At 43.3% G+C, this 13,167-nt stretch overlaps 1 protein-coding gene across 1 annotated transcript in view; it reads left to right on the top strand.

The window, feature by feature from the left end:
• The first annotated feature begins 7,855 nt into the window (after nt 1-7,855).
• The window catches only part of VEPH1 (ventricular zone expressed PH domain containing 1), a 214,867-nt gene continuing 209,555 nt past the window's right edge, over nt 7,856-13,167 (top strand). The window contains exons 1-2 of the mRNA XM_067737220.1: nt 7,856-7,983; nt 11,785-12,079. Coding sequence (XP_067593321.1) covers nt 11,942-12,079 — 138 coding nt within the window. The 5' untranslated portion in view covers nt 7,856-7,983; nt 11,785-11,941. The remainder of the gene's footprint in view (nt 7,984-11,784; nt 12,080-13,167) is intronic.

The raw sequence follows: 13,167 nt of genomic DNA, 5'->3' as shown, positions 1-13,167 counted from the left end.
AGCACGCTAAGGTGATATGTGGGTAAACATATGAAGTCAAGGAGCCAGCCATAAGGACCTCTGGGGGTAGGGCCTTCCAGGCAGAGGAAACACAAATACAAATGCCCTCTGGTGGAAATATATCTACTGTGTCCAAGGAATAGCAAGGAAGAAGAAAACTTTGTGTAGCTCCAGTGTGGCTGGAGCAGAGAGAGCAAAAACAAGAGTGGTAGATGAAGTTGAAGACAAGGAGGAAGAAGGGGGGGAAAGCTGTATCATACAAGGCTTTGCTGATCATTGAAAGGACTTTGGCTCTGAGTCAGGGTGAGATGGAGAGCCATTCCACCGGAGAGTATTGGACAGAAGGGAGTCAGTTTTGACTTGCATTTTCATAGGATCATCTAGATGTTCTGTTAAGACTATATTTTAACAAGGCAAGAACAGAAGCCAGGGAGGTATTGCAATAATCCAAGTGAGACATGAAATAATGGTGTTTGAATCACAGTAGTAGTGGTAGTGAAGAGAGGAGAGTGAAAGGTGATAGGCTCCTGGATGTATTCTGAAGGCACTGGCCTCACTACACAGGGCTGTGTGTGCGCGAGTGGTGCATCAAGCCTGAAAGGGGGTGGGAGCCAGATTACAAAGCCCTTTGTATACCAAGTAAAGAAGTTCGGATTTCATCTTCAGGCAGTGAGCTGTCACTTACTCATTTTTAAGTAAAAGAGTCATATATCATATTTTATTTGAGAAAGCTAATCAAAGTTGAGAATGGAATTGAAGGGGCCATGCTGGAGGCAGGGAGATCTGCTAGGAGACTTCTGTCACTATCCAGATAAGAGAGGATGAAGAATTTAACAGACAAAAAAAAAAAAAAAGAATTTAACAGAAACAAAGCTATCTAGCTATCACAGTGGAGAGGGGGGAATGGTCATGTATTAGTTTTCTATTGCTCTATAACAAATTGTCATGAACTTAGTGGTTTAAAACGGCACACATCTATTGTTCCACATTTTCTGTGGGTCAGGAATCCAGGCATGCCTTAGGTGGGTCCTCTGCTCAGGGCTTCACAAGGCTGCAATCCAGGCGATGGCTGGGCTGTGTTCTATGGAAACTTGACTGGGGAAGAGTCCTCCTCCAAGTTCACTCAGGTTGATGGAAGAATTCATTTCCTTGTGTCTGTAGGACTGAAGGCCCTGGCTTCTTGCTGGTTCCTGGCTGGACGCTGCCCTCAGTTCCTAGAGGCCTCCCATAGTTCCTTGTCACGTAGGACCAATTACTTCATCAAGCCAGCAAGGAGAATCTGAGAGTGAGTCTGTCAGCAAGATGGAGTCCCAGATAACATTAGGTAATCATGGGAGTAACCTTCCACCATCTTTGCCGTATTCTGTTTCTTAGAAACAAGTCACAAGTTCCACTCACACTCAAGGAGAGAAAATTACACAGGGTATGAACATCAGAAAACGGATCATTGAGGGTCACCTTAAGATCTGCCCACCACATATAATAAAGAATGTGGAGGACACAGAATGGACAGGATCTAGGATGTGACAGGGTCATTGTATGTGAGCCTTGTGGCTTGTGGGATCTTAGTTCCCTGACCAGGGATCGAACCCACGTGCCCCCTGCCCTCGCAGTGGAAGCGCAGAGTCCTAACCACTGGACTGCCAGGGAATTCCCACTACCACATTTTTAAAATCAAAGTATTTTTTATTTTAATGAAATAGACAATAAACCTAGCCCCAGGTCCTTATTCTCCTTTTCCTAAAACAAACGAACAAACCAAAAAAAAACAACAAACAAACTCTTGCAGTTCAAGCCATGTGTTATTTTGCTGAGCTAAAAGGAAGTTCCTGGACCTGTGTGAATTTCTGTGTTTCTAATGGACTCTTGCAAACCTGGGAGACTGAACACAGAAATGGTATACCTGAAGCAGTGTGAGTGGTTTCAGGTAAGAAAAATTATTTATAGAAAATGAAATCATCCAGCAATTCTCAGTGTTTATATATAATTTACACATTTAAAGCCATTTTAGAATTTATAGATATTCTGTAAAGGAAGCATCTTAGTTTGACTGTGGTTAGAGATTCTTTATTTCAAGTTTGCCAAGGGGGTGTGGGAAGGGGTGGAAGTTGTGCAGAAACGGGAGGGGGGAGAGCAATACTCTGTGGAACTAATTACCCAAAGGAATTTATGACAATTGTACATGGATGGATGGATTCCATGATTAGGTTTATTAAGGTCACATAGTACGTGACTAGGATCCACCAAACAAGTTTAGGTGGTTAAAGTGGAAATATTTGGGGAAGTTAACATATAATTGTTTGAAAAGAATTAATTTGGAATGTCCCAGTTTCAAGTACACTGAATGACTACATTCCTTGTAGGCCTTTCCTGTCTCTACCTGTTGTCTGTGGAAGCCTGTGGTTGTCACTGAAGAGGCCTGTTTGACAGAGGTGGTTGTCCACTTCCTTTGCAAGGAGCTGCCCCGTGGGGACCCAGGAGAGCCCGTCCACAAACCTGTCTTTAGCTGATTCTGTCCCGTAAAACTTTTTCAAAACAAATGGCAGAAAACCCAACCTGAAATCACTTAAGCTATAAAGGCTTACAGTGAAGGGTGGCTCTTGCCAATATCAGAAGCAGCTGGTTTAAGAGCTTAAACAAAGTCACAAGATTTGTTTTTTGGTGGCAAGAGCAACCAGACCTTGTATCACATCATCAAGTCTAGCAGGAAAGACTCTGTCCCCCCAAAGCCAAACAATCATCTTTATCTTGACTTTCATTGGGCTGGAAGGGGTCATACACCTCCCCTAAATTAATCACTATGATTAGGAGAATCCAATTCTCTGATTGGCTAAGATCCAACCTGTTTATGTAAATCAACTCTATCTAAAGGACATCATTTCCAAGGAAAGTTTGGGTATAGTTTTTACCAGAAGTAGGATGAGTGGATGTTGGGCAGTAAACACAGAAGAAAGTCCTCTTCACCCCATGAGAATGCCTTTTAACGGAGCCAGCAATTTATTTACACGGTAGCATGATTGCCAATGACATGGAAACCTTGATATTTGTGCAACTTGTACAGTTGTACAACTTACATCTTATTCTCCCCACCACACTACCCCACCACACTCACATACTTCATTTGACTGAAAGCTCTAGTTAGAAGAGGCTCAGAAATATTCTATTGCTTTGTGTGCAGGCAAAACCTCAGATCAATAAGTATAGAAAGCCCATGTCATGTACATAAGGGGAGAGAAGTGCCTCCAGATACAACAATCCACTGGGTACCACCAATTAATTTATGCATTAGAGGTTTGAAGAACACTCTCCTTAAAGGAGAGAGAGATGTAAGGATATGTAGGACTGCTTGTAAGGGATCCTCAGTGTATTAGGCCTGAGAAGAGGAGTTCCATATTTGGATGGTAAGAGGAAGTGAATTAGCAATTGGGATGGGCACAGGAAGGGACAGTGCTGACTTGGAAAGATCTCTAGTGCTACTAGATGCTTCATTCAGTTGTTCAGGGTTTCACTAGCAATACTAATACAGTTAGATTGTTTGCTCATTGAGACTAGTTATTTTCCTTCTCTTGTGGTATTTTTCTTCTCTCATATTTGGCTTAAATACTATCTCATTCCACTACATTCCTCCCTCCATCCCTCCCCAGACCTTTTCACTGATGCCTGCCTGATAAAAGGCCCCACATCTGATATTAACCTAAAAGTTCCTTGATTCCTTAGAGTGAGTTATTCATTAACAGCACCTAAATTACTGGTTGTTAGGCAAATCTTCTAATTCTTTTCAATCTACGGATCTGCTCCGAGAGGCTTCTGTAAATCTACTGCAGAAATAAGTGAAGCTTTGTGCCAGTTGTTAGCCCTAAGGAGAAGTTTGAAAGAGGGAGGAGAAGTTACTCATTTGCTCGATTCAGCATGGTGAGTCCAGGGGAGGGAATCAAGTGTACCTCAGGCTTGACAAGCAGCTCAGGAAAACACGGCTGCTGCCTGCCGACAGGACAGAACTAGGCAGGGGCGACTGGGCTGCTTCTGAGCATGGTCGTGGGTTCCTGCCGAATTGCTCTAAAGATCAAGCATTTTTCCATCTATTTCCTATGATGGCCAGAGTTTCCTGTGCTAAGAGGTATGGCTGTCTTCTTTCCTGTCCTTTTGTTCAGCAAAAACAAAAGCTAATTAAAGTAAACGTCAGAAGCGGTACTGGGGCAAGGAGTGGGCTTCGGGACTGGGGCAGAGAAACTTCCAGCGGCTGTGGCTGATTATGCAGATAAAGTGCATTTGGGAGCTGTGTGTCTAGCCATGTATGCATGCTTTTCAGTTATTATGATAAAAAAAAAAAGCAACCTCTCTGTGGGTTATTAAAACATGTCTCTAGGCCTCTGGAGCAGAAAACTGTGCTTCTAGATTCACAGAATGTGCATTTTTGTTTTACTCCATAATAGTCTAGGCTCATTTCTATTTCATACTTTTGTTTACCTCAAGAAACACTTTGCAACCAGCAAAGAAACTGGCTCTGCCTATGATTTTCAAAGAAAATTCAGTGGCATCATTACAATCACTGGGTAGGACAGTCACCATTATTGTTTGTTGTTGCTGTCATTTTTTTCCCTTGATGTTTCAGATACCTTACAAATCATAACTGAATCTAGCCACTTGTTTTTCAAATACATATTTAAATTGCTATAGTACTCAACTGCTGAATTCCATGACATTTATATATGTTTTCAATTTAAAGACTAGAAAAAAAAAATACTTAGGGCATTATTTGAATTGGTCATGCAGTTGTTTAATATATGAAATTTAAATGTAAATAAAGATACATTTAACATTGAATTTTCCTTGTAATTTGCAACTCTGGATATGTTCTCTGGAAAAGCAAACCCAGAAAATTGGAATTAAAATTTTTTTGGTGAGATTTGTATCAATTCCAGAGCAAACGTGTCTTGTGAAGTCAAAATTTACAAATGAAAATTGATACACCTTGAAATCATTTTGACAGATCACAAATTCTTGGTTTAGAAAGTTTGCTAGATGTTTCCTTCATTCCTGATGAAATGTTTCTTTCCTATCTGTGTTCTCATAAGTTGCAATACATTTTCAAAATTAAGTAGAATTTTTTGAGCTCTTGCCTAAACAGGTCACCAAACCTATTTTTTGTATGCGCCTATGATAACAAGGCTGCTACAAACTTAGACTGTATGAGTTCTAGCAAAAACACCAAGGGTTGAGTCCTTTAGCATCATTTGGAATAACCCAGCCTCAAAGGCTTTCAGTAGAAGTGAAGTGTAGCAACATGTCACAGCAGAGGGAGCCAAGAGACGCCCAGGGAACAATAGACATCTTGTGGGAAGGGCTGAAATGTATGCGGCCCATTCCCATGGGAACGCCTGTAGTTCTTTCACACTGTGTGAAAAAGATGCTCCTTGAAAAGGATCTTTAATCCTTTCTTTCAAGGGAAAATCTGAGAACTTTATTGAAAGTTTCTAGAACCCAAATGGGTCTAAGTTAGTCACTGGGCATTTTAAACACAGGTGAATAAAATGAGAATTTTTTGATGCACAGTAGTGTTGTCCAAAGCATAATGTAAATAAATATTGCTATTCTAGAATTGTCTGAAGTGAAGAAACCAGAGAATATCCTAACCTGGAGTTGGAAGCTAGAGGCTCATTTCTTCAGAATAATTTGGCTTCCTGAGATAGTTATGTTTATTGAAATCCCCCCAAAAGTGGTATCCCAATAGCTGGGCGATTAAGTCCTCTGGTTCAAGTGTGTTTTCGTTTAGCAGAATCTACTGATGCATAATAGAGTAAACCAGCAATGTCTTATTAGCCCCCATTCAGCGTAGGTCACCTTGAAAAGTCATAAAGAACTTTTCCCTCTGGTGCCCTGGAGGGTATAATACCCTCCCTCCTTCCTAATAAACATGGGAGTGAGCGTGACACTTAAGTAGAAAGCTCAGGTATTTGGATTACCTGGCCACAAAAAGTCTGAGATACATTGTATTTCAGTCCATATCCGCTCTGTAAAAAAATTCACTGTTACTGTTTGGCCATGGTGGGGACAGCATCACAGTAAAGCTGTCTCTCCAAGAGAACAAGGCAAGTTTGCTGAGAAATCAACAGGGACACATACAAGATAGTGTATGACCTGCCCAGATATAAGACGGGGGGAGAGTACAGCTAGGATATAAATATGACACAAATGGGGAAGACCTAGGCATCTTTAACGCTGTGAATTCAATGTCAGGTAGCAGTACAGTCATCGTTAGCATTTACAAGGTATGGCACGGGGACGTGTAAACAGGAGAATGACCTACAAGAATAATGATATTATTAAGGATATGATTGCTGTCACTCTTCGTGTGGTTGCCGTACGCCTGATCTGTGTGAAATGCTTTACATAATCTCTTTAAACCTCCCAACAACCCACATCACCATCCTCAGGTGTAAATAAGGAACCCGAGGCTCAGGGAGGTTGATTAATCTGCCCAGGTTTATACTGCAGGTAACGGCAGAGCTGAGCCCAGATGTGTCCAGGTCCCCCTGCACTTACCACTCTGCTCTTCTTACTGGGTCCCCATACTCTGTCCAATTCTGGACCCTAAGCTCATTTAAAAATGAAAGAAAATTGAATAAAAACTAGTGATAAGTACCGTGAATAATGAATAGAGGATGAAGAAGAGGGAAGACTAAAGAAATATAGTCTATTCCATTAAAAGGAAATAGAGTACAGCTACTGTATCAGAAAATTGTCAGTGAGAGAATACACCTTCTCACAGATGACTAGGTTCTCTATTTTTATAAAGTAAACTCTTTAAGGGGACAGTCCTCCACATGTGGATGGCGTAAAAATAGACTAACCACCAAGTGTTTAGGAAGATTTAAGAGGTTATTCTCCTGAAGCATATGACCTGGTTCAGTGGCAGGTGTGTGGCCACCCTGAGCACACACCTTTATGGGTAGCACCACTGGGGAGACACCTGCAGTGTTCACATCTTGGTGATCGTGCAGATGAATTTATCTGCAGCACAACTTTTTGTGCACTTTGTCAGCAGATAGGTGAATCCATGGGACGAGCAGACCTACTATAGGAACAGACAAGCTAGGGGTAGAGAACAATATGGTTTAAAACATGTTTTAAAGATGTGTCACTAACTTTTGAAACAGTAAGGAAGGGTTTAGGTACCTTTTTCTCCTCTGCAGTATCAACAGATGAAGCAGATAAACATTTTCTCTGAGTATTGCTGCAATATTTAAAGTACCAATCTAAGTCTGATCCAAGAATCTCCCAGCAAATAAAGTGGGAAAAAACAGGGTATGCATCTTTGTTGGGTGAGTTTGTTCTCTTTATTAGCAACTTCCTGCATCCTGAAACTTTCAACAATGTTGATCTAGAGGCAGAGCAAAAGTATGACTTCTTTAGGAGCTGTGACTCTTCCTGAACAAACTCTCAGTGTTTCAAACTCTGTACGTGAAATCTCGAAGGCGAGGGAAGTGTTAATTAAGCTGCAATTCTCCTCCCTTCCGGGGAGGGGAGGGGGGTGGATGTTGAGAAATGGCTCCGATAGCCGTCCCATTCACCTGCTTGAGTTCCTATTGAAACCGTGTTATCTGCGTGGCTTTTTTTTTTTCCCCCTCCATTCTTCTCAGGGAAAGTATAGATTTTCATGAACACAGGCAGTTTTGTTTTCGCTGTTAAAAACAACTCCACTTTACTGGAGCAGGCTTTCTGTTTCACCCCAGGAAACAGAGCGTTTCACTCAGAGGTAACTCTCCACTGGGTGAGGCGCAGCCTGTCACCTGACCAGCTCCAGAGCTGCCAGTGGCATTCCTAGAATTCTTGAACCCGGCACCGCAATGAACAACTTCAGGTTCACTGAGCTGAGTAGATTCCACTCCCTGTGCCCTTGGAGTCCGCTGCCCGAGTCTCCCACCCAGCCTCAAAATAGACCGTTGAGTAGCAGCAAGTGCGCCTTTGAGGAGTAGCACGCAGGTAAAGCGCGTTTGTGGGGGACAGCTGGGACTCCCCGAAATGTGTTGCGCATGGTTCAGAATAATTTCTCTTTTTGGGGTGTCTGTTTCTCCATACAGAAACCCGACTTGTCAGTCAACATCTGCTTAAAAAATGTAGACTGAATAATGAGCACCTGGGCGTCAGATTAGGGAATGAAATTAGGAGGGCCAAAGGCGGGGATGAAAAGGAATTTTATAAGCCAGTTTTTGTAACATAGAAAGTAGAAGATTTGGAGGCTGACCTACTTGGATGTGAATCTTGGCTCTGTGTGTAACCTGGGGCATGATGTTTAACCTCACCAGTCCTGTTTCCTCTTCGGTAATCATATCTACCTGCAGGGTTGATGGGAGAACTGAGAAGAAAGTGTCTAGTGAAGAACTTGGTACATAGGAAGTATCCTAGTGTGTGTACATACGTGTGCTTGTGTGTGTACGGTGGATGCATATGTACACCTACATATAGGCCACAGGACTATGACATTCATAAGAGCACGACGTTTCTCAGAAGATGAGGTAAAATTTGATCTGGCTCTAACCTTCTGGGCTGCTGCAAACAGAGCAGCAAGAGAAGCCAGACACCTGAGCAAAACATTGACCGGAGCTGCTGAAAAATAAATAACATGCCCTGTTGATTCTTATCCAGGAAAGGGAGGACTGGATAAGGATGCAGGGTGCTCTTTAAATGAGGACAGGTGGAAGGGAGGCGCTCAATAATTACCATGCACAGTCATGTATGTACCTACACACAGTCCTGAGAGGGGCTTTGTCCTGGGAGACCAACTGCTTTCAATCCTGACTCTGCAACTTACTCTCCAGGTCCCCCTGGACTGCTTGTTTTCCTCTCTGGACATCAGTTTCTCATTGCATGGAATTGTTGTGAGAATTCAGTGGCTTGTTATGTGGGAAACTCTCAAGAGTAGTGCCTGACACATGGTAAACACCCACTAAACATCAGCTGGTGGTGTCATTATTTTACAAAGTGCACTTTTGTGTGTTATCTGCTTTGATCTTCAAAACAACCTGATGAGGTAGATGAGGTGTGCCTTACACACGTTTTGCAGATGAGAAAACTGAGGCTTGGGGAAGGGCAGAGCATGAACCAAAGGCCCCATGACCACTGACTGGCTGGGCTGGAACTTGAATCTGGGGCCCCAGATAAGCAGGTGGCTTAGTATGTACTCAGCACACATGCACTGAATGAAACCTGAAAGTTCTGGCTAAACACCATTTCCTCCACAGACCCATTCCTTGTCATCTTGCCCTAGGAGAGATCTCTCTCTCCCTCGTACTTCCCCAAACTTCCTTTTGTAGTACCTCGGCGACTTTTCTCTGGGTCATCCTTGTAATGTAGAATGTTTGGTACAAGTCTCCTCTCTCCCTCCTCCACCCCTGGATGTGTGAAAGTTTTCATGTATGGCTATGTGTTGAATAACAATGTTGCACATGGTGGACACACAAGAGTAACAGCTGCAGTTGGAAGCATGAACGTGGGACTCCACACCAGGTGTCACTGCAAGTGTGAAAAGAAAAGAAGGAGCTCAGGAGAACCCTGTGGGTGCCCCTCTCCCCCAGCATGTATTTCTGCTCCTTCTCGAGTTCCAGCTTGAGAAGCTCTGCCATGTCTGGGGCAGCTCAATCTGCTTCCAGAAGTGCCTGATAGTGACCAACAAGCTGACTGGTCAAGGTGAAGTAATTTCCATCCAATACCTTATTTTCCTGAATATTATTTCACAGAGACTCTGCCATTGCAAATACCTGAGTGGGAGAGGGCGAGGGGAGCAGGGGAAAATTCAGGAAAACACTGCCCTAATTTTTCTTGTAGATATTGTAATTCACCCCTCCACATTTGCCAGGATGCAAAGGTCCTTTGTAGGATCCTCACTCTCCTCTCTCCCCATCCCCTGAAACCTTCCCTACCTCCCTCGTTCTTTTCTCATCCTCTAAGCCTCTCTTCCTTGTGACTCTCCTGCTCTCTGGTTGGCCTAAATCCCAGGGTGTAGATGGACGAGGATGCAGGGTCAGTGTAGGAGGCAAGAGGAATTCATCTTCTTGCTTTATGACCCTACCCATATCTTCACCCTCAAATGTTACTAATGAGGTTTCTACTCCTAATGGTAGCTTCATGTGGAGTCTTACGTGTCATCATCAGTCCACAGCAGTTATCGACTGGGAGCCCAGCACTGGAGTCTCTGGGTCCAAATCCCAGCTCTCTAATCTACTAGCTATGTGGCTTAGACAAGTTATTTAATGCCTTGCGTTCCTCACCTGTAAAATAGGAATGAAATAGCCTCATACAGTTGTTATGAGGATTAAACGAGTTAATGTTTACAAAGCATCCAGGATCTGGCATATAGACAAGCATATGTAAGTATTGGGCGTCATTTTTCTAAAGCTGGTAGGTAGTGCAGAAGTCGCATGTAGGCAATACTACCCTTGAAATCTCTTCACTGGCCTGTAAATTGCACCATTTGGAATACTACAGATCGCTTCTTCAGTTAGGTGCCTGATGATGGATTTGGCTTGTGTTTAGAGAGCATGTTGTATGGAGAGTATGTAACTTTAAAAGTGCTTTCAGCACAGAGAGGTGCTGCCACAGTGATAGCTCACGGGGGGACACCCAAGGGAGCAGCAGACTTTCCCTTTTCACACTCATTCTGGGGAACACATTCAGACTGAAATGCTGGGCAGAATTGCTTATGTTACATAAACCGCTTATGTTACATAAATCAGTCTCAGCTCTCACTCTTGGAACAAGTGGCTGCATTTGTAAGTTACCTGTATGTATGAGGTGACTCCACTCTAATGTAAACTTGGGGGGAACCCACTGGCCTGAGATCAGGAGAAGAGCACTGCCACAGCTTCTGTGAGGCCTCGAAGAAGTCTTAAACCTCCCTGGTTATGAAATGATTGCTAAGGTCTCTACCAGTGCAAACGGTCTACAGTTTTATTAGGCCCAGAAAGGAGCTGATGAGAATAATCAGTTATTTAATTGGTACCATTGCCTTACTCTCTGTGGGCTGTTAATTAAGTAAGAACTACAATGGGACTTTATTATTTCAACTTTGGGAATAGAGGGAGGATTGCCCGATCCTAAAACCCTTCCTCTTTAGCCTTCATTGCAGCGTTCTCACCTTCAAGCTCTGTGTTCAAGTTCACGCTCACGTTCTGTAGAGATTTATCTGGTCTCATACTCCCAGGCAGAGTTCTTTATTTCATAGCCATTTGTTTAGAGAGTACATAAGAATAGGGCACCTTCTGGACTGAGGTTCAGGAAGCTCCTGTTGTCAATACAGCCAAGAAGCCCCGCCAAGGAGGTAAGTGAAGCATTGGTTCCCACGTCCAGGAAACAGGCAGTGGGTCTAAAAGGTGTTTCCTGTGTTCTGTCTTCCTTTCATTGCCCTTTTCTGTTTGCTTCCCATGGGAATCTGTTTGGGGAAAATCTGGCAGGTATTGGGCATATTTGTTGCTGGTCCACTTGTTTCCTTGTGGCAGGGAGAGAAGGACAGGATATGGAAAGGATATAGAAAGGAGAAAAGTAGGGGATTTAAGCTGCTTTTTGAGGCTCAAATTAAATTCTGGAGAAATAGAATCATTTTCGACAGGACTTTTTGAGACAAAATAAGGAGAGAGTTCTTTTGAAGATCATCAAGCCAGAATCTGTGATTCCATGTACATTTCCAAATGTCTTTGTTTTCCTCTCTCTCTTCTGGGCACCAAGTTCACATTCTGAGCTCATGCCATCCTACTAAAGGCTATCTTGTGTCATTTGTTTCTCTTGCAGAGCGTGTCAAAGAAGACCTCAAAGTCTGGAGAAAAATGACCTTTCAAGGAATACGAAGTCTATGTCCTGCTACATGTTTTTGTCTCACTAACCTCTGGTGACTGAGACACATGGTCCTGGGCCTGCAGACAGTCCATTGATTATCAGACCCCTCAGCATGCATCAACTCTTCAGACTGGTCTTGGGACAAAAAGATCTTTCACGAGCCGGCGACCTCTTCTCCTTAGATGACTCTGAGATTGAAGACAGCCTGACAGAAGCCTTGGAGCAAATTAAAATCATTAGCTCATCTTCAGTAAGTAAACTCGTTCTTAGACTAGACCCCTGAAATGACCTATTCCGGAGCTAAATGACTGTACATATCCTGGGGAAAAAGATCTTTGCAGAGGAAAGAGGAAGGACCACTCATGTTGGTCTCTCTTAACCCTTCTCTGTGGTTTAGCTGGCATCTGAGAAATAATACCAGGGAAGTCTTTGACTTGGGGAGCACCCAGACCACCTTTTGCCCATTCACAGAGACCAGAACTCTGGAAATGGCAGACCAGAGTGGAATTCTCACTAAAGGCTGTCTAAAGGTTGTTTCTACATCCTTGAAATGACATGGAGAGGAGAGGGAGCAAATCTGGGGGAAAGCAGACCCACCGAGCTGCACAAGAGCAGCGCCTGAGATGGGGGTTAAATAATGAAAGAAGGCAAGGTGACACCTCCTGCCACACAGGTAATACGAGACCAGGACAGCTATCTCTCTGCTGCCAGAAGTGACAGTTGCCCAGGGCTTAATCACGCTGATTCTGTTTGCTTCTGTATAATCTCCATTTTTTGAACCTTTCCTTTGCTCCTTTTTCTACACGCCCCCCCACCCATTTAATTCAACTCACCCGTTATTAGCCCCCAGTATGATTAGACAAACTTAAAATCTCCATCAACCCTCCCATTCCTTCGCTTTTCCTCAGTGTCAAGATTATATATCCTGAAAGCACTTCTGAAAGAGAGCGTGTGTGGAGTGCCTGGCGTGGTGGGATGTTGACCTTCTTGACTGTGCTTGCAGGTTGGTCCCATTTCAAAGACCAAGGCCACCAATTATCCCCTCCCATCCTCCCAGCTCAACAGTGTTTTTGCCAACACTTGGCACAAACACCCACCAGGCAAAGGAAAGAGACAGGACTCCAGCCATAAAATACTGAATAGCAAATATGTACATATTTCAGAGATAACAGCTTTCTTCCATGTCATAACGAAAAGATGCTTAAAAGGCATAGCAACCAGTGCTGCTTCCTCCTCAAATCTGTCAGCACGTTCTCTTGTTGGCTGCCATTAACGTGCCAAGTCTGCCCAGTGACAAGTGAAGTCACTGCCCAAACACTATTCTTTCCTCAGGTAATG

This window comes from Pseudorca crassidens, chromosome 5, assembly GCF_039906515.1.
Source record: "Pseudorca crassidens isolate mPseCra1 chromosome 5, mPseCra1.hap1, whole genome shotgun sequence".
Lineage (NCBI taxonomy): Eukaryota > Metazoa > Chordata > Mammalia > Artiodactyla > Delphinidae > Pseudorca > Pseudorca crassidens.
This window is presented reverse-complemented; position numbering and strand designations above follow the sequence as displayed.